Source organism: Megascapheus bottae, chromosome 8, assembly GCF_031878675.1.
Source record: "Megascapheus bottae isolate mThoBot1 chromosome 8, mThoBot2.hap1, whole genome shotgun sequence".
Taxonomy (NCBI): domain Eukaryota; kingdom Metazoa; phylum Chordata; class Mammalia; order Rodentia; family Geomyidae; genus Megascapheus; species Megascapheus bottae.
The window spans coordinates 45,133,138-45,154,683 of record NC_143516.1 but is presented as its reverse complement, the minus strand read 5'-3'; the positions used below and the strand labels follow the sequence as shown (position 1 = coordinate 45,154,683).

Genomic DNA, 21,546 nt, shown 5'->3' with positions numbered 1-21,546 from the left:
TTATCAAGACATCACACAGGGTTTGCAGGTATCAGAAGGCACAAGGCACTATCTTTCTAGCAAGAGCCTTGGCTGCTAATGGAAGAGTTCAGACATACTAAATATGAGGGTACAGTTGCCAGATTGGCAAAAAAAAAAAAAAGAAAAAAGAAAAAGGAACATGTAGAGTTCAAAGAAAAGTGAGTTCCAAGATGGGGGGAGAAGGGTGGGGAGAGCTTCAACATGGGACAACATCTAGGAGAGTGAAGGAGGAGTCAAGGGCATACAGCTTCTCTTACCACCTCCACAACCCACACTGTTTGGTAAGAATCTACAAGGGCCTGGGGGGAGAGGAGGGAGTGCCAGTGACTAGTTCAATGCCGTGTGTGGATGTGTCAGTGCACTGCTGACTGGTCTGAGTGGGGGTGGAGGAGGACTTCATGACCCAATTCTCAGAGGTCTTTCACACCGACTTCACATCTATAGAGCACTTGCTGGATGCTACGGCCTCTATAACGCAAGCATTATCTAGACAAGGGCTGACTCACACAGCTGTTCAGCTATGGGTCCTTGGCATCTACCTGGGGAAAGAGTAAACCAGAGTTCCCCAAGTCATATCATGAAAAGGAGTAGAAATTTTAGAGAAAGCTAAGTCTGACGGTGCATCTGGGGGTGTTCACTTGGCCTGTGCTACCTCCCCAAGACTGGACATGACTGATTGTGTGGAAAAGGAATATGAAACTGTTTAGAAAACAATGGTTGGGACCAGATTCCAAAACTACTTAAAGGAGTCGAGAGTAAAATGCTTTGAGGAATAGAAACTGGCTTGTGCTCACTAACAAATAGTTTAGAAGATTGGGAGAATGTATAAAGAATGAAGTAAAGAATAAATAATTCATATAAAACAACAAGAAACCAGAAAACTCGTTGATAATCGGAACAGAAAAATAGGATATGAGATAGACTATTTGGGTTGTTTTTAGCTTTCTGATATCTTTTAAAAACTGAAAGATGAATGTATATTCAGAAAGAAAAGCAACAGAACCAGTGAAGAGAGAAAATTAAGGAAAGATTAAAGATGCAATAGACCTTGTGTTGCAGGAAGAAGAGCTGTAGAATAGAATTGAAAATCGACTTCCATGAGACACAGAGGTAAGAAAAAAGGAGAAGATATAAGTACATTCTGAAGTTTTAAGAAGAGATAGCAAACTATTTGGGGAAGTTCAGAAAGCTCTGTGACTGAATCAAGTGATCGGTAGTTAATCTTAGTTTTAACTTAACCAAAAGAAATTACATCTTTCAGAGTTTTGGTTGCCTACTAAGTATATTTTCTCTTCCCCATTTAAACAATAAAATCCCAGTAGTAGTTGGTATATTTGTGATATTGTTGAAAACTTCAACTAAAATGTTAAAAAATGCAGCTCATCAGCAGTGGGTTCCTGGTAGCCAGAGAGAGAGAGAGACAGAGACAGAAACAGAGACAGAGATAGAGACAGAGACAGAGACAGAGAGAAAGAAGACATGACAGAGAGAGAACATGACAGAGAGAAAAACAACAGTGAGAAAGAGAGCACAACAGAGAGAGGAGGGAGGGATGGGAAGAAGGAACAATCTCTATACAGGACACTGATATATTTTTAAATGTGGAGCATCTAAGATGAGTCAAAAAGAGAGGAAGAGTGAAAAGAACTGTAAAAGAATGGAAGACTAGGAATGTCCACAAAAAAGCATAATATCTTTAATCCATAAAAGAAAGTTGAATACTGATGTAACTGTAGCCTCTTTAGTGCCCATTAACAGATGAACAGATACAGAATATATGGCCTATATTCCTAATCAGGCATTATGAAAAGTAGTCATGTCATTTGCAGGAAAATGAGTGGAACTGGAAATAATAATGTTAAGAACAATTAGCCATCCTCAGAAAGACAACGCTTGTGTGTTTGTTTTTTCTCATCTGTGGAATGTAGAAGAAAACACAAAAGGATATGAAAGTAAAATGCAGGCCATTAGCAATGTGGGAGAAGCTGGGTATAAAAAAGGTAATAGAAGGAAACAAACATAATTAAAGTATATTGTATGTATGTATGAACACATCACAATGAAATCCACTGGCATGCAATTAACCTATGCAAACAAAAGAAACCAAAAATAGAAGTTAAATGGTGTAAACACTGAAAAAACAAAGCTTCGTGACAAGTGCCATGTATGAGGTGACAAACTATCATTAATTTTGGTATGTGTGAGAATGATATAGGACTTTTTTTTATCATTTAAGGTTGGTGTACAAAATAAAATGATAGGATATCTGCAAGTTTGGAGATCTTTGGGAAAAATGTAAAAAATGGGCAGTAATGCAATCTGATATCACATCTCTAAAGAGGGAAACCTAACCATAAACCAATTAAAGAGGATTTAGAAGAGTGGCAGAATTTTTACACCATTTTATTATGTTTTGAATAGCAGCAGTATCCATGAAAAGGAAATAAATTTCAAAGGTAAGGCATTAAATATGCCTTCTGAATATTTTAATTTCATGTAGGAAAACTGTCAAGGTTAATTATACAGCAGATGCAAGTATTTAAACAAGAAACAGGTGTGACCTATAGATGTCTGTAAATAGTGTAAAACTTGCTGCCATGAGCCTCATCGACTCCCTGACCTGAAATTTTTTACTTAGCAATGGACAGTCTTTAATTATATAACAGAATTGCAAATGTGCATGGGAAATGTGCCTCTGACCTTTTAAATTAAAAAATACGTTTTAGCATGGCACCTTAGACAAGCCCTGTCTAGCCTCACTAATAGGACATGTGACTGACCTGGTGCTGAAATTGGAAATTAGAGATGTGGAAATACACTGAATAATAAGCCTCAATTATTGCCTGAACGATTTCTTCTCGCATTAGATTCCAATTATCCATCACTGTAAACCCTAGAGACTGCATCCATAAAGGAGTCTTTGGCTTTTTATTTTGTAAGTATATATAACCAAACAAAACTATCAGAAAATCCTTACCAGAAACTGAGAATGGTTTCCTTATGGCTCTATAGATACTGCCAAGATTTTCTTTAAGATTTACTTAGATGGCACTCAAATAAGATTCCCATATGGAATTACTCCCCACACAGGAGCCTGACCTGGGGGGAGCTGAAAAAAGCAGAGATTACTTAGTAACTTCCAAAGCAGGGACTGTTTTATATTTCTCTCACCCTGGATCTAATTCCATTGGTAAATACAATGCATATTAAGTTGTAAAGCATTAATTATGAAGAAGGCCAAGAAGTACTACAGACGGTCAACCCTCTGGCACTGCAAAGATAGAAAGGCTTGTGGCCAAAAATGGCTACATGGAGCTGGAAGGCTGCCTGGGTCCCTGGCACTGAACACTGTGCCATGATCAGAAGGCAAAGCGAGACAGACTGATCTCAGCAGGAACACACCATTTCTTGAAGACAATTTATAAGAGTCACCTGTCTTTTCCAGAACAGCTTTCCCCAGCTAGCTTGTGGGTAGCTTCCTTTCAAATAAGAATGCATGTAATCTGGTCAGCTCAACAAGCCCTTAAAATCTGTATGCAGAAGGCCCTTAAATAATACAGTTGTTGCTGACACTTCTTAGTTCTTAGTTAAGTGAACTTTGGTTGGGATTTTTCCCCACCCAAGAAGTAAAATTTCCATGAAACCAAACAGTATTTATTGGCTAGCATGAAAATAAAGCCCTTCTGTTTAGATTTGAACCTGAGAAAGTACACAGTTTCTAATTTCTCTTTAAACCATTTATATTTTGTTAATTGAAAAATGACCTTAAAGACAGTCAACTACCATAGGCAACCTGTTAGAATAATTTGTCTATAAGCTTGTTACAGTCTAAGCTTGACTTCATATCAAGCTTATTTAAAACTAATACCAGAAAGTCAAAATGTGAGGGTGAGTGTGGTGGTACACAATTGTAATCCAGACACTTGGGAAGCAGAAATAGGACGGGCACAGTTTGAAAACAGCCTAAGTTGTTAGTGGAGACAATATCTTTAAAAAAAATTAAGCAAATGTGTTTATTGTTACTGTATCTGACTTTGTTACCTGGCATATTATATTTACGTTTATTTGTTTGTTTGAAATAGGAAAGGGAAGAGGGAAAAACAAGATGATTGGGAGGGGTGGGGGAAGGAAAATGGGGACAAAAACATAAGAAGAGGTATCAATGTGTGAGAAGTCATGCACCTACTATCTGGCAAATATAACTGCAACCCTCTATACATTGCTTTCATAATAAAAAATAAAATTTAAAAAAAATGTGTTGTGGCTCAAGCAGTTGCTACCAAGACCAGGACCCTGAATTCAATATTCAATATTCAGTACTCAGTTCCACAAAAGAGAAAAAGAAGAAAGGAGAGAGAAATGAAAGGAGGGAGGAAGGAAGCAAGGAAGGAAGGAAGGAGGAGGGAAAGAGAAAGAAAAGAGGAGAGAAAGAAAAGAAGTCAAGAAGAATAAAAAGAAGGAAGGTGCTGGTGGCTCACGCCTATAATCCTAGTTACTCAGGAGGCTGAGATCTGAGCATGGCAGTTCCATGCCAGCCAGAATGGGAAAGTCTGTGAGACGCCTATCTTCAATTAACCACCAGAAAATTGGAAGTGGATCTGTGACTCGAAGTGGTACACTACTAGTCCTGAGCACAAAGGCTCAGGGGCAGTCAGCACCCAAGCCCTGGGTTCAAGTACCCCACAACTGACAGGATGGGAGGGAGGCAGGGAGGCAGGGAGGCAGGAAGGCAAGCAGGCAGGCTGGTAGAAAACAGGTTGATCCATCTTTCTCCAAGACCATACATGGAACTATTTGGAGACACTATTTGACTGGATTATTGACATTATTTTACTAGCAGTTAGACAGTTGGCTTTCTGTTAATCTACTATTATGACTATTATTACATAAAACCCCGAATAAAATAAGGCAACGTTTTAGAGTAAATTTGTCTGGAGCCAAATTTCATAGGAGACCACTGCATAAGCTACCTCTAAGACTAGATAACTGAATCACTCTAGGTCTCAGTCCACTCGATAATGAGATGGATTCGATCTTAATTCTCTCTGTGAAGATAGGTCTCCCTCTCACACTTCTCTGTCAGTGTGAGCTTGGTTTAGTACTGGATGCACGATGGTTCAATATGTCATTTTTTTATGATTACCTAAAGAATCTGTATCATCAAAACACACAAAAGGAAAGACCCAGTTTATGCTCCTTTTTCTAACACTCTTGCAATGAAATAAAAAATTGATCCCTCACCCATTTGGGCCAGGCAGTAGACCATGGCTACGGTGTGGGTCTCAACATCCCTCAGTGGCCCTTGTATGAAAGGCTTAGTCCCAGCCTGATACTACTGGGAGGTGAGGGGAGCCTGAAGAGGCAGAGCCAAATGGGTGGAAAGCTCCTCATTGGTGCACCGTCTCTTCCTCATTTTCACTTCCTGCTTGGTTTGCTCCACCACCCCTGCTCTCCACCAGGATGCACTGGGCCACCCTTGGGCTCCAAAACTAAGCCCAGGTAAGTCTTTCCTCTTTGCAAATTCATTTTCTAGGGTATTGGTTACAGTGTCACAAGACTGATGACCATAACATTATAATAAATATTGTGGATTAAACTGAAGTGCAGTTATCTTGAAAAAAAATTTAAACTGGTGAAAAAAATTCTATTTCTGGAGAAAAACACTAAAGTGAGTATTTAAAGAATAATGTTAACTGGGCATGGTGGCTCACGCCTGTAATCCTAGCTACACAGGAGGCTGAGATCTGAGGATCAAGATTCAAAGCCAGTCCTGGCACAAAAAGCCTGTGAGACTCTTATCTCCAATTAACCACCAGAAAACCAGAAGTGGCGCTGTGGCTCAAGTGGTAGAGTGCTAGCCTTGGGCTGAAGAGCTCAGGGACAGCACCCAGGCCCAGAGTTCAAGCCCCACGTCCCACAAAGAAAAAAAAAGAAAAGTATTGGTCAGGTGCTGGTGGTTCACGCCTATAATCCTAGTTATTCAAGAGGTTGAATCACGGTTCAAAGCCAGCCTAGGCAGAAAAGTCCCCAAAAGACTCTTATCTCACTCAAAAACCTGAAGTGGCTCAAAGTGGAAGAGTGCTAGCCTTGAACAAAAGAGCTCAGGGACAGCACCCAAGCCCTGAGTTCAAGTCCCACAACTGCAGAAAGAATAAAGGAAAGAAAAAAAAGAGAAAGAGAGGGAAGGAGGGAGGAAGAGAGGAAGAAATGAAGGGAGGAATGGAGGGAGGGAGGAAGGGAGGGAGGGAGGAAGGGAGGGGGGAAGAGAAAGAAAAAGAAAGAAAGAAAGAAAGAAAGAAAGAAAGAAAGAAAGAAAGAAAGAAAGAAAGAAAGAAAGAAAGAAAGAAAGCGAAGTTAAAAAATAATGCTGGGAGGTATCTGATAACTGTTGTAGTAATGATCATTATATGTGAATATTTTGTTTGGCTGTAAGAAAAAAAGAACTGAAAATTCAAATGATATTATGTAGGTTTGTTGAATTGGCCAGTGTCAATTTCTGGAACACACTAAAAGGCAAATCATAAATTCCTAAAGGGGGAACAAAGAAAAGAAAAGTGTGAGAAGCACTATGAAAATTCTCAAGAAAAAATTTCCTAAAAATATATTTCTGTTTGACTTTAATTCCTAACTTGAAATTTTAAAAATACTTTGGATTCCAAAACAAAAAATTATTCAGGATGTGCTTTTTTTCATGTGCTTTTGAATGGCAGCAAACTAAATCATCTCAATATTGTAGGCTTGCTTTTCCTTTAGGCATTAAGAATATACCTTCCAATTTTTACTTAGCAAAGGGGAGAAAGAATTCCTGCTTAAGATATGCTGATGAAATAGTGAGAAACCACACTCCAGTGTCTAATATGAAACAGACTTACTAGTTACTCTGCACATGTGTACACTTCTATTCTTAATTCTTATGTGTATTCTGTGTGTTCATGTATGTGCATGCATGTGCATGGGGGTTTACCATTCCAGCATACTCTAGAATTCGAATGGTTCTTATTTCTTGATAGATCAAGGCTCTATTTTTTTGTGTTGGATTGGATTTTTTTCTTTTTTGCTATATTTTCCTTTCAATGAACACTTCAGACTCAAACTGCATATTGGTAACTATATTTTAAACCAAAAATTCCCTCACATAATAAATACATTTTATGCACATTAACTTCAAATTTACTTCAGAAAGCTATTTACAATATAAATAATTATAAAGAGGAACACTTTGCAAGATATCATTGACATAACTAGTATTTTCTACTTTACATTCCAAAGTAAAAGTTCCAATTACAACTGTATACTACAATGTCACTAAAAACTATACATTGCAAGGTGGTTATTGGAATATTGGCAATCAGCATCTTTTCTCACAAATATAATCCCTTTTATAGATGGCAGTCAAAAAACAAACAAAATATTTCATCTTTTTCTTTTTGAAGTTCCCACTCCTATGTTTCATTTTTTGAAATATTTCCCTTTGGAGAAACAAAACAGAAAGAAAAAAACATTACAGTACTTCCAAAAGTTCCAATTTCATTTCTTTCAGAATGTAAACACATCAGGATTATTGGGTATAAATTTAATAGTTATGAAATGTGTCCCAGAACAAACTTGTCCATCCAGGTTTGTAGAGCAAGGCTAAGTCCCATGCAGCAAAATTGCAATAAATAAAACTACAAAGGTCCAGTTTAAAATTACCAATTAGGATTTCTTGTGTGAACTATTATATATATGCATATATAAAACTGGATATAGCACATTCTATAAATTCCCAAGGTGATATAAAAACCATATTCTGTGTGCGCTGGGGGGGGGGCTTCTGCAGTCTTAGAGAAGAAACTCTGAACAAACATCTATTTGGAGATGAGTACAATCTCATCTTAAACACTTAAACACTACCCGTACAACCTTTGTGCACAAGAAATGAGCACTACACAAAAATTTCCCCCAAGAACATCCTCTACATAGGACACCTTTTGCATATATCCATAGCTGTTCTATCACTTGTTTTAAGATTTAGAATGATGTTTTATTCACAGTATGTTTCCAATAAAGAACTAGCCACTAGAGGTTCCTTAGATTTAAATGCCTGTTCACAAAAACTTGACCTTTCCAAGTTACATCACTTAATTGGAGGATCACAAGATTTCAGATCTTTCAGTCATTCAGGAAACAAGATGTACATCTATAATATGATTTGAATCAAGTAGGGTGCGTGATCTGGGCAATCAAGCTTTGTAAATCAGAGGACTGTATTAAAGCATCTATTCCAATGAACAAGTTGATTGACTCCCAAGTGGCCAAATACTCAATTTTCCAAATTTCAGCCCAATGAATGGTACTAATACATTCCACCTAGTGTCTTGGTAATGCCCTGTTCTTGAAAAAGAGAGGGTGGATGGACTGCGAAATAGCAAATCCATATTCAGAGGGTCTCTATAGCTGTATTCTTCTATCAAATTTATTTGGTCTAGATCTTGAGGGTGGGGAGCATCTTTCATGCTATTTTAAAATAGCTATGCATGTTTTCCAAATGATCTTGTATTAGCATTGATCCTCATCCTCCAACTGAAAACAGAAAGAAAAGTGGAACATATTATCCCTCTCTGGAAGATTCCATTAAAGTACATTTTAAGAGGTATTCTCGGCCCAGAGGCAGCATGTGGCAGCAGGGTGTAGATAGAATTAAGAACAGTCCTCACTGGAAATATTCTGGCCCTATAAAATATAATCAGGAAATAATAAGTGGTTTTTCTGTATAAACACTGAAGGCAAATCATTTATTGCATCCTGTCTCATTGTGTCACACCAGCATTGTCATATTATCTGATACCAAGAAATGACAGTTTAGAAAGCTAGCATGATATACTCAGTATATTAACTCAAAGGATTGGTGGAGCAGAAGCACATCTGTGTCTGACCTGGATGACTCTGAACATACTGTTATGTATTTTAAAATAACACCTCCATAACAACTTTAACAGAGTTTTACCAAGGACAATGGGAGAAATATTCATTTATTTCTTTGGTCATCCAAATTTTTTAATTGGCTCAAGCCGGAAAATTGAGCAATAGGATATTCTTACTAGAAAGCATGAGTTTTGTAACTTTCAATAATTGCTATTGTATCAGTATAATAGGATGTAATGTTTGTGTGAAACCCCATGGCAAGTTTTTAAAGCATCCTTTGCTCTATTTCAATCAAATTTCATAGTTTTCAGAACTTAAGCAAAGTTATAGAAGTGGTGGATTCAAACTAAAACCAACTTTAGTCTGATTTCCACCAATTAAGTTATTGGGAGCATATTTAGTTTCATGCCACATTTTTAAAAGACACAAATAATATCTTCCTTATGAAGAAGTATGTTCCTGCATAGAATAAAACAATGCAGATTATGAACACATTTTTACACATCTACGTGAATAGGAAAAAATTACGTTGTCATAAAAATGTCAGTTCACTTTGATCATTGTCATAATAACCATGCCATTTTGCAAAAAAATAAAGGTAAGCTATATAATACTGGAAACCTAGAAGATATTACATGTAATATAATGAGATTGATGCTGCAAAACTGACATTCAGCAAGACAAGTCACTCCATCAAAATCTTTAGCCAAGACGTGATTTAGTTAATTTTGCTTTCCTTTAAAAATAGCAGTCAGAGCTGGGAACGTGGCTTAGTGGTAGAGTGCTTGCCTAGTATGCATGCAGCCCTGGGTTCCATTGCTCAGTACCACATAAACAGAGGAGGCCCAAAGTAGCACTGTGGCTGAAGTGGTATAATGCTAACCTTGAGCAAAAAAAAAAAAAAAAAAAAAGCTCAGGGACAGTGCCCAGGCCCTGAGTTCAAGCCCCAGGACTCGCAAAAAATAAATAAATAATCGTGGTTATTAGCTGAGCACCTGTGGTTCATTCCTCTAATCCTAGTTTCTTAGGAGGTTGCGGATCACAGTTCAGTGGCAGACAGGGCAAGAAAGATTTTAAGACTCTACTCTTCAGTTAATTACCAAAAAGCTAGAAGTGGAGCTGTGGCTCAAGTGGTAGGAACACTAGCTTTGAACAACAACAACAACAAAAAAAACCAATAACGACAACAACAAAAGCCAGAAAAGCTCAGGGAGAGAACCCAGGCCCTGCAGTTCAACCCTCAGGATCAGCTCAAAAAAACTGCTATACCACCCTAAGGAACTTTATTCCTCTGGATGAGCCCCTTTCTGTAGAATCCATAATTTATTCCTCCTATTAATTAGCTTACCTATAAAAATCCTTTCTTTAATAGCAGTCTTTAATAGCAATTCCTTTACTTTGCTTCCTGGTTCCATTTTTTTTTTACTGTGTCTATCTCTGACACATTTGGTGGAAATTTTTCTATAAGTAGAGCTCATCTGCACAAATTTCCTTTCCTTCATCAGACATTCATGTATTTGAAACATTTATCTGTCTGTAGATTCCTACAAAACCTTTAGCATTCTTAAAACCTTGCTTCACATAGCAAATTGATCAGAGTCTATTTTAAGTGCTTCAGAGGTTTTGAATAAATAGTTGTTTCAAGGGACTGCTTAGGAATTAGCTGAAAATTATTTTTTATTGTATTTGAAACATTTGTGATGTAGATATAACTATTACCTTTCTTAGTTCTTTTGGCATTATATTGACAAGTGTTACTGCTACAGTAAGAAATGATTGGTTCTATGTAGCATCTTTTCTTATGTACAGATAAGCAGTATTCAACTCAAATTATTTTCATGCAGATTATCAATCACCTAGACTTCCAAATAAGTGTATCAAATGAGGAAAATAGTATTAATCCCTGAGTGTCTAATGCTGTGTTCTGTTTTCAAAATTGTTAGTCTAATTCTTCTAGGGCATTCCCTTCCTTGAACATGGCAAGAGTTTCGGCCCTACGACTGTTTTTTAACCAGTCCTGGGCTAAGGCTCAGTACCTAAGCACTGTCCTTGGATTTTCTCAAGGCTAGAGCTCTACCACTTGAGCCACAGTGCCACTTTTGGCTTTTTTCTATGTATGTGGTACCAAGGAATTGAACCCGGGTCTTTGTGCACGCAAAGGAAGCACTCTACCACAAAGCCAAACTTTCAGGCCTTCGGACCTAAGACTTCTGCAAAATATTTTCTATGAAGCTTCTCTAATCAGTTGTGTCACTTTTCTTTGATTACTAGAGAATAGTGCATTAAATGAATTCTATTCTTCCTTCCCCTCCATATTATCTACCATCTACATTTTGGCTGATTAAGAGAAGTTTAACTGTTACTGTACCTTCCTAAAAGAGCCCACATACCTGTTTAAGCTACAAACCATGTAGATTTTTGCAGGTATGCAGCAAAAGAACAACTGGTCTTGACAACTCAGTGCAGAGAGTTAAGTCATTTCCAACTTCGAATTCTGCTGCACCAATGAACTACAGAGACATAGGCCATTGGATTTCCCTTTCAGCACAGAGAGCTGTGGTCCAGGCACACTGTGTGACACATCTGAGATCACAAGATTAATTCACAGGCCAAGTCAGAGCCCAGAACCCAGAGATCTTGGCATGCAGGTCATAGGTCTTTCTGCTACCTAGCACACATACAAAAAGCAAATTTGTTGATAACAAACAATAAGGAAAAGAAACCTTGCTTGTTCTTTTCATAAGAGTACTCCTCTTATGCCCTGTAGCCACTTGCCTGTCTGCCCATGCTTTTATCTTAGCCCTCTCCTGAGGCTTTCCACATGCTGACAGCACGGCACAGCTGTGCTTTGACATGTTTTCAAACACTTACCCAACTGTCATGTCACACACTTCACAGGTTTGCTTTCATTATTTCTACACTTAGCAGCTTTTTTTTATTTCTTAGGGAATTTGGTTTGAATTTTCTACTCTGTTGGTTTTATAAGCAAGCTTCAAACATGTTGTTTACTTAATTCTGAGCCTGTTTTGAGATATCATTTCATCCTTCTCCGTCCCTGGCCTTTCCTTCTTCATTAAACCAGTTTCCGCTGAGCACACCACACTTTTGATGTGTTTCCTACCGTTTCAAAGCTGGTACTTAGAAAGCCCCTTAGTGCTATGACAGTGGACTCCTGGTCCTTGTCTACCTCAAAAAGTAAGGTGAAAATGCATCGCTTCCTGATTACTTATAATGGATTCCAGGTGAAACACATTCTTGTACCACAGCCAGAACCATTTCTCTAATTTATGCCTAAACCCAATGAGATGACTGGTTTGAAACCACAAAGTCCGCCCGTTTGCGACATGTATTTCTTCCTTGGTTATTTTGAGAAGGGACATTTTGTTTAAGAAGCTTCATCTAGTAGTTAGGGAATGGTGTCCTGGTTTGGTGTGTTTATCACATAGGTTCTCTACTTGTGCATGGTTAGTTGTGTTTCTGTTATATATTCTCTATTTCTGCATGTAAAGTGCACATAGCATTTGTGAAGAGGGAATGATGTGTATGAAGGAATTTAATGGGATCATTACAATACAACATTGCCATTCTTCAGCCTTTTCATGTGGCATATATGCTTCCTCGATTTACATGAGTATTTTTCCATTCAAACACATATCAATCCTAGTTCCCACATAAATGGAGGGGCTATTCATGTAGTCACTTTATCTCCATCATCTGCATCTAACCCTGAATGCTAGTGCTATGTTTTCTTCTCTGATTTCATGGGAACACATGTCATATACCCAGGAACTTAAATTATCCTCTCTTGACAATCTGTGGTGTAGTAAGTGCTGGTAATGGGGCATTAAACTATAAATATGTTTCAGAGACCCTTGAAGAACAAAACATTTTAGGAAAAAAAAAACATCAGCTTCCATTGGTTATTATAACAGATGTTCCTTTGTGTCCTTGTGCTGGGTCTGGCTGCATCCTTAGATGGGAAGTTACATCAAAGTGGGAGCCATTACAGCCCAGCGAATAGTTTCTGATGGTTTCACTGTCATATAAGTGCTCCAGGGCATAGCCAGTTAATGTGTAAGCATGCTTATCAAAATACTGCCGGTGGGAGCCAAAGCAGTTTGGGGAGACAGCAGAGTGGTCTCCTGCTGTCTGGTGAGGAGACATATCTGCATGCAGATAGTCTTTCGCTAGGATCAAACTGGATTTTGAAATGCGATCAGAATTGGGACTACTTATCCGAGACAGTGCGGTGGGACTGTTGTCATAGTCATTGTCATGGGGACTCAGCATCTTTCCCTCTCTCTGCTGGATGTGGTCACATGGTGATGTGTTGGCAAGGGTGGAGCTGTGGCAGACTTCACCTGTTGCTGGGGGCTGAGGGTAGCTGGCAAAACAGAGGGAGTGTTTTTTCCCAGCTCCATTTATGGAAGCCAATTGGTCTGGGGGAACTTTGCGGAGCTGCAATCGATTCTCTTCTTCTTTAATCATTTGCTGGGTAGCTCTTATCAAAGTTTCAATTTTGCTGGGTTCCTGTGGGCTGCTTTGATACTGCTCCCCCGTGCGGTATCGCTCCCCAGATTCACTGGCTGATCCTGGGTCTGGGGAACTGACCACGCTGTCTTCATCCCAGTGACCTCGTCCTGAAAATCAGGAAAATGCAACAAGTAAGTCATTTCAAAATGCATGCATACTTGCGTGCGCGCGCGCGCACACACACACACACACACACACACACACACACACGTATTTCTTTCCCTACTAAAGTATATACCTTTATTTTTAAACATAAAACTTAAGTTACATGCAAGCCTAGATGCCAGAATATTGACTTATTGGAACTTGTGTTGATCTCAAATAAAATTGGTGGATATTAAGTACAGATAAGATTTATTAAAACATTTTTAGACAATAAGCCTTTCTATGGGTTGTGAATGCCAAATAGCAAATTAGCAATGTTTTCATTTCTCTATCTCTGCATTTTATTGGACCTTTCCAGCTGCAGAAGGAAGGAACGAACGAACAAACGAAAAGGAAGGAAGGAAGGAAGGAAGGAAGGAAGGAAGGAAGGAAGGAAGGGAGGGAGGGAGGGAGGGAGGGAGGAAGGGAGGGAGGGAGGGAGGGAAGGATGGAGGGAGGGGAGGGGAGGGGAGGGGAAGGGAAGGGAAAGGAAAGGAAAGGAAAGGAAAGGAAGGAAGGAAGGAAGGAAGGAAGGAAGGAAGGAAGGAAATAGAAATGGGTTTATGGTATTTTCGAGAGCAATGTTGGTTAATGTGATTCCTGGAAAATGCTTTCAGTTAAATCTGAAAAAAAAAAGCAATAGAATAGATGGAACCATTTTTTCCATTCTACATAAATCACTGAAAATGTGACTATCATTGACTAATGAATCTAAACTAGCCCTAATCTTAACTTTTAGCGAATCACAGGTTAAATACATACATATATTACATATGTATATGTGTATTACTGGATAGTCATAGATATAGATCTATCTTGTCACAAACAAAATATGAACACTACTAAAGGATAGGGTAAGCATTCCAGCTTCTGAGGTCATTTTATGGAAACCCAGGTATTGCAGATGGCTTCTGAAGCAATATGAAGAGTAAGTGAATGATAGCTGGGTGCTGGTGGCTCTGTAATCATAATCCTAATTACTCGGGAGGCTGAGATCTGAGGAACATAATTCAAAGCCAGCCCTGGAAAGAAAGTCTGAGGTTCTTATATCAAAAAAGCCAGGAGTAGAGCTGTGCCTCAAGTGGTAGAGTACTACTCTTGAGTAGAAAAAAAAAAAGCTTAGGAATAGTGCCAGGGCCCTAAGAATATATTTCACAAATCAAAATATATTTCACAAATCAAATTAGTCTCAAAGCAGTCTGACACCAACATAAAAAGCAAGAAGAGAAATCGGGCAGGGACACAGAAAAGCTGAAAACTTCCTAATGCAACAGAGTTGCTCTGGATCACACCACTGCTGCTTTCGGCCATTTCCTCTCCCCTTCTTATTTTATTTCTAGTATTTCTCACATACCACATAGGTTAAGGATTTTCCCCACCCCTCTTCTTTGGCAACCAATTACCCTTTGCTCTGGGTTTCCATTACTGGACTATGTTTCTTAGTTCAAAATAGCCTGCTTACTCAAAGTAAAAACTGAAGAATTAAATATAAAAAAGCAAGAATGGAAACCAATTAAAATGATTCCCGGAAGGCCATCAGCATCTGGGTGGCATCTGACAGGAGACTTGACCAATGGAGCCAGCAAAGTCTAGCTCACTTCTCATCCTAAAAACAAGGAGAGTGAATCAAGTGCCTTCAGATCAATCTGAATGCCACTGACTTCGAATGAAGCACTGAGGGTTTCAAAGAGCTGCCTGGACCCACACTTGAAATGGGCAGGGTGGCTTCTCCAGTTTACTTTGAAATGAACAAAGAAAAAGCATTACCAGTGATCAAAGCGCTCACTCCAGGGCCCGTTTCCATGTGTTGCAAAGGCTGTATAATAATCCCAAGGTGAAAATCTCTGTGGTTTCTAAATGTCCTCCATCCTCACTGTGGACCACTGCGGTTGTCATGATGAGGAGGGACAGCAAGAGGGGCACGATCAAGGCCCGGAGAGGTTGAAGATCTATGGTATAAGTGACTGGCCTTGCCAGTCTATCAACAGTACCCTCACTGCTGTCAACCCTGCTACAACCCAGTGAGCCCACCGTTCACCTCCACCTTTGAGTCCAGGCACACACACATACATACATACATACATACATACATACATACATACATACATACATACATGCATTCCCATATACACGTGCGTGCGTGTGCATACGTGCACACATATATACATAATTCACACATGCACACATATAGGTGGCAAGTTCAACAGAAACATATTCACTTTGGTTTCTACTTTTCATGAGTTTGGTTTGGGGACTTTGAACTCAGTGCCTTGCTGGAGGCTTTTTTCCTGAGCTCTTCTGCTCAGGGCTGGCACTTTCCCACTGGAGTCACTCCTCCACATCCACCTTTGTAGTGGGCTTATATGGAGATAAGAGTCTCACAGACTTTCCTCAGATCCTCACATCCTAGCCTCCGGAGCAGCTAGGATGGCAGGCCTGAGCCATGGGAGCCCGGCACATTTTTTTTTTTTTGCCATGACTTTTAAGATGAGAATCTTCTTTATGTCACTTGTCCTGTCTTCTGCAGCTGTTACCCAGCTGAATGCACTTCACCAGAGTGGCCTTGGTTTTTTTTATCACTCCGTTGGAGTGAGTTTCTGATTTTCACAAGGAGAGCCCCCTTCCAGCTAGTCACTCCAGGCCGATTCATTCTAGCTACCCGGACCCTGCAACCCTGCAACCCTTGCTGAGGATCCGGGCGTGCTCTTGCTCTTACCATGGATCCGGTGCACCGAGGTGATGTGCGGCATGCTGTTCTCGTAGGCTTCTCGGCTTTCCGGGGAGGCCTTGGTCAGGGGCAAGGCTGCACGCGAGCCCCACCAGGGCTCCCTCCCGGCCTGCGGCGTCCCCAGGAAGTACCTGCCGGCCTCGCAGCGGCCCCCCTCGCAGGCCTGGGTGTGGAAGTGTCGGTCCTCCACCAGCCTGGAGTGGTCCAGCGCCAGGCCGTAGCACAGCGAGCTGCGCTCTGAGAACTGTCTGTAGGCGCAGGACGCATCGTGCTGGGGGCCCGCGCGCTCCGAAGGGTCCAGCAGCTGCGGGGACGCCGCGTCGGTCAGGGGGCTCCCGCCCCACTGGCTATCATGATCCGACTCAGAGCGTTCCGTGGGAAAACCCGAGTACTGAAATCGAGAGGGGAAGAGATCAGTAAATGAGCCACACACGGAACAGCCCTGCGTGTGCCCCCCACGCCCCAAGCACGCACCCCCTAAAGTCCTCTTGGCCTGCGGCTGCCAAAATAAGAGTCACCCCGACTCCCAACTTGGGATGACTTAATAAATCAGATGATGTCTCCATAGAGAATCCTAGTGGCCACCAAAAGCTGGAGAACAACAACAACAACAGCAACAATGATAGTAATAATAGTGAGCCAAGCTTTGGTGGCTCACTCCTGTAATCCTAGCTACTCAAGGTTGAAAGCAAGCCTGGGGGAGGGAAGGGGGAAGAAGTGTGTAAGATTCGGATCTCCATTTAACCACCAAAAAAAAAAGCTGGAAGTAGGGCTGTGGCTCAAGTGGTAGAGTGCAAGCCTTGAGCAAAAATGGCAAAAGAGAGTGTGAGACCCTGAGTTCAAGCCCCAGAGCTGGTAAAAATTATTATTTTTAACCACAATAGTAATCATCATCATAATAGCAAACATTGAAGCAGCAGTCTCTAGATGAAGTGCTCCTGTGAATTAGCCCAGGACGTTCCTCTAGGAACACATTAGTGACAACTTTGCTTTCCCCTTTGTCATAGAGCTTGAACTCCAGGCCTGGGTGCTGTCCATGAGTTCTTTTTCTTTTTTCTTTTCTATTCTTTTCTTTTTTTTTTTTTCTGCCAGTTCTGGGCTTGAACTCAGGGCCTGAGCACTGTCCTTGGACTTTCTCAAGGCAAGAGCTCTACCACTTGAGCCATAGCGCCACTTCTGGCTTTTTCTATGTATGTGCTACGGAGGAATTGAAACCAGTTCTTTGTGTACCCTAGGCAAGCAAGCACTCTACCCCTAGGCCAAACTCCCCATAGCTGCTTTCCCCTTTGCATGCATAGGAGAGCTGCTGCTCAGAGAGGGAAAGTGATTTGTCCCAGGCCACAGTGTTTGTTAGTTGGAAATAAGAACCAGCATTCAACCCAACTTCTTCATCATCGCCCAAATGTTCTAATTTTAAATTTTTCCCAATAAAAAGGCCTTATATTTTACTTTTTTGCTTTTGCTTTCCACTTTTCTATTTCTTTTTTCTTTATTCTTTTGCAGTTTTCTTTTTTTGGGGGGGTTGGAATTGTATGTGTAGGTCTTAGGGCTTAAATTCTGGGCCTGGGCACTGTCTTTATGCTTTTGTGCTCAAAGCTAGTGCTCTACTATTTTGAGCCACAGCAGCCATTTCCAGCTGTGTGTGTGAGTGTGTATTTGTGCTTAATTGGAGTCAAGAGTCTCAATGAATTGGAGACAAGAGTCTCAATGACTTTCCTACCAGGCTGGCTTTGAACTGGGATCCTCAGATCTCAGCCTCTTGAGATGAGGGTCTGTAAATTTTAATTAGAAAAACAAAATACCAGCCTTTGCATAAGAGAACACTTCCCCTTTCTTCAAAGCAAGAAAGCGTGGCACCCCTTAGCCATACTGAGGAGGGATCTGAGTTCTACACATGTCCCCTCCACCAGCACCATCCACCATTTGGCCACTTGCCTTAGAGTGGCACAGCATCAGTGCTGTTCCACGCTAAGAACTGCCCGCTTGCAGCTTGTTTCTGTAAAGGTGAAAAACCAAGCCTATTTCTGAAGTATCTCGGAAGTCAAGACTTCTGATCCCTGTTGAGAGGGAAAAGCCTTCCTGAGTGTACACGGGGAGAGTGCAAAGAACATTCTGTCCTCACAAAGAAAATTCAACACAAAGAATCCCTGCCCTAGAGGAGGGGAAATTCAAGAGCATGGAAAGAAGAGTTGAAAAGGAAAGCCCCTTGTTCATACCCCAGAAACGACAACAGTAAATACACTGCCTAGAGATACTCACTTGAAGTTGACTCAGACCTCATACTGCTTTCATAATCTAAAATTTTAGTGGATTTTGTGTTGTTGTTGTTAAAAACAAACAAACAAACCTGCAGACATGAATCACTGTGCACCCTCCATACTCCCATGCACCATCACTCCTTTAAAATGAGTTGTATTAGATGTTAACTCTTTTGAGAATGTGACAACTTCAGTTCTCAGCATAAACGATTTCAGGTGTTCATCAAATAACTGAGAAAAAAGAGAGGGTATAAAGAGTGGAAGAAAGCTAGCCAATCTATGCAGGAAGTGCAGAGCCAGGATGGCGAGTCAGCACTGAAAAAAAGGCTCGTAGTCTTTCTCTCAGCCCCATTTCTGCTTTCTCTTTGGGCAGAAAAGGATGTCATGATGACAGTAAGTTTCCAAATGCTAAAACAGAATTGGAGTCATTTAATGGAAGAGTTATTAGTGATGGACAGACAGGCAAACCTGTAACCAGGCCCATTCCTACTATCCCCTGCAGGATTATCTTGAGTTAAAGCTTATGTCTTTCACAGAGTCATCTTGAAAATGATATATTGATTAGATTAGACAGTTTCTAATTTCCTGATATTCTTTGTATACTCAATCATTATTTCTTTGCTAGTCTGCATAGGGTACTTAGGGAAGAAGACAATTATAACCAGGCAAGGTGGTTCACACCTGTGGTCCCTGCACTTTGGAAGCAGGAGGTTCTTGAATTTGAGGCCAACCTGCACTACACAGTAAGCTGCAGGCCAGCTTTCTGACTATATCTCTAAATAGATAGATAATCACTGATAACTGTAATCCAAGTCAAAGAATTTTTATTGTCTTAACAAAAGAAAGTCAGAACACAAATTATGATTTGACTACAGTGCCAATTTTCCCTGAGTATCCCATTAGTACACAAATTAATGAAAATGGCACAATGTCTTTTGGTCAGTATTACATTCTAGAATATAGACAGCACCTCATCCTTTTGAACATAAAGAGTGATGACAGCCATTTGAACCTTGCATCGACCGACACTCCCTCTTTTCAAAACCTACGAAATGTCAACAGGCACAAATTATATCACATGTGATTCAGCATCACTAGTATCAGGAGGCAGGAACCATGACCTACTTCAAGTTATTTATACGTTTAAAAGTATTTCAGAAGTAAAAGTCCAGCAGTAGCTGCTATGAACTTCTAAATGGAGAACCTACGAAGACAGTGTGAAGGAAGGCTGAAGAGACTTAGAGGAAAGGCTGTCAACTTTAGGACAAAGACTAAGCATAGATTTTTTTTTAATCACCCCTTTTCACAACTACTTAAAGATAATTTAAATTTTTACATCACTCTCAGAAAGGCAAATGCAGTTTTAAATGCCAAAATATAAACACAAGTCAGAATCTGGTGGTTTGCCAGTCATCAGAAAGGTTCTGAAACTAAAATGACAGTCTTCGAAAGGAGTCATTTCCACATGAAGATAGAGTCAATTGTTCCTCGGAGATATGGCAGTGTAGGGAAAGAAAGAAGAGGGAAATGTAGGGTTTTGGGTTTTTTGGGTTTTTTTGGTTTTTTTTTTTTTTTGTCAGTCCTGGGCTTGAGCTCAGGGCCTGAGCACTGTTCTTGGACTTTTCTCAAGGTTAGATCTCTACCTCTTGTGCCTTAGCACCACTTCCAGCTTTTTTTCTATGTATGTGGTACCAAGGAATTGAACCCAGGTCTTCATGCATGCTAGGCAAGCACTCTACCACTAGGTCAAACTCCAGGCCCTAAATGTAGGGTTTTATTAGATAGATAAAAACATAAAGCACATGATGTTAATATGATTCTCCTAATTTACCCCTTTCACCACACCATCATTCATTAAAAAAATAATAATCTTATTTTACAAACTGATAGAAAAAGGTATTCTTGCAATGAAGCATCAAGGAAGAGTGAAAAAAATTAAGCTTCATATAAAACTCAAGTCAAAAGAAAACACAAAAATGGAAATGCAAATAGCCCAGGCCAATAAAAATTCTCATCAAGTAATTATAAAAGAAAAAATATAGCAGTCTAAATTGGGTTAAATTACCTCATAAAGCATTTGCAGATACACATACAAAAACACACATGTGGCACGCTTGTAATCAAAAATCAAGAACTTGCAAATGAAAAGTTTTAAATTAAGGAACACCCACCACAGGTTTGGCAGTGTGGCTCAGTGGTCGGCCTCTTGCTTCACAAGAACAAGACAATCAGTTGGGTTCCCAGTACAGTTAAAATAAATTTCTTCTACTATTATTATCACTACTATTATAACAACAAGTTATAAAAAAATAGACATGGTTGAAAACTTAATAGGAGAAGTTGAAGAAAATCTAGAAAGCATCTTATAGACTGAAATTACAGAAAATAAAAATACCAGAAAGATTAGAAAGATTAAACAAAGGTTTTATATATTTACATAGAAAGAAAATGAATTAGAATTGTTTAAATAAAAAGGAGAAAATTATTTAAACAATTAAGGACAAACTAAATTTAGAAAATCGATGTACCCAATTTTGAGATTTACTATACAGCCGCTAAAGATCTGTCTTTATGGAAAAGTAGACAGATGGATAGAACAGAATAAAAAGAAAACCCACAACTATTCTCACCTTATTTTCGAGAATGTAACGAAGGAAAGTAAGTTTTCACAACCAGTGATGCTACACATCCATAAGCAAAAAAGCAAGTAGACTTTAGTTCTAGTAGTGGATGCTTAAAAAAATAGGTCAAACAATCACAAGCTTCGACATATAATACAAAATTAGAATACTTTTTTTAAAAAATAGCAGGAGAAAATCTTCAAAATCAAGAGGAAAGTAAAAATTTCTGAGACTTGAATAGCACATAGAGAAAAATGATAAGTTGGACTTTATATTGTAAAATCTTGTCCTGCAAAAGATCCTATTCAGATCAGTAACAAACTACAAACAAGAACCT

The 21,546-nt window shown here is 39.7% G+C and overlaps 1 protein-coding gene across 1 annotated transcript in view; it reads right to left on the bottom strand.

Annotated features, from left to right (window-relative positions):
* Window positions 1-12,831: 12,831 nt before the first annotated feature.
* The window catches only part of Sim1 (SIM bHLH transcription factor 1), a 71,538-nt gene continuing 62,823 nt past the window's right edge, over window positions 12,832-21,546 (bottom strand). Inside the window, exons 10-11 of the mRNA XM_090337697.1 lie at window positions 16,319-16,721; window positions 12,832-13,565 (exon numbers count right to left, since the gene is read on the bottom strand). Of these exons, the coding sequence (XP_090193823.1) occupies window positions 12,832-13,565; window positions 16,319-16,721 (1,137 nt within the window). The remainder of the gene's footprint in view (window positions 13,566-16,318; window positions 16,722-21,546) is intronic.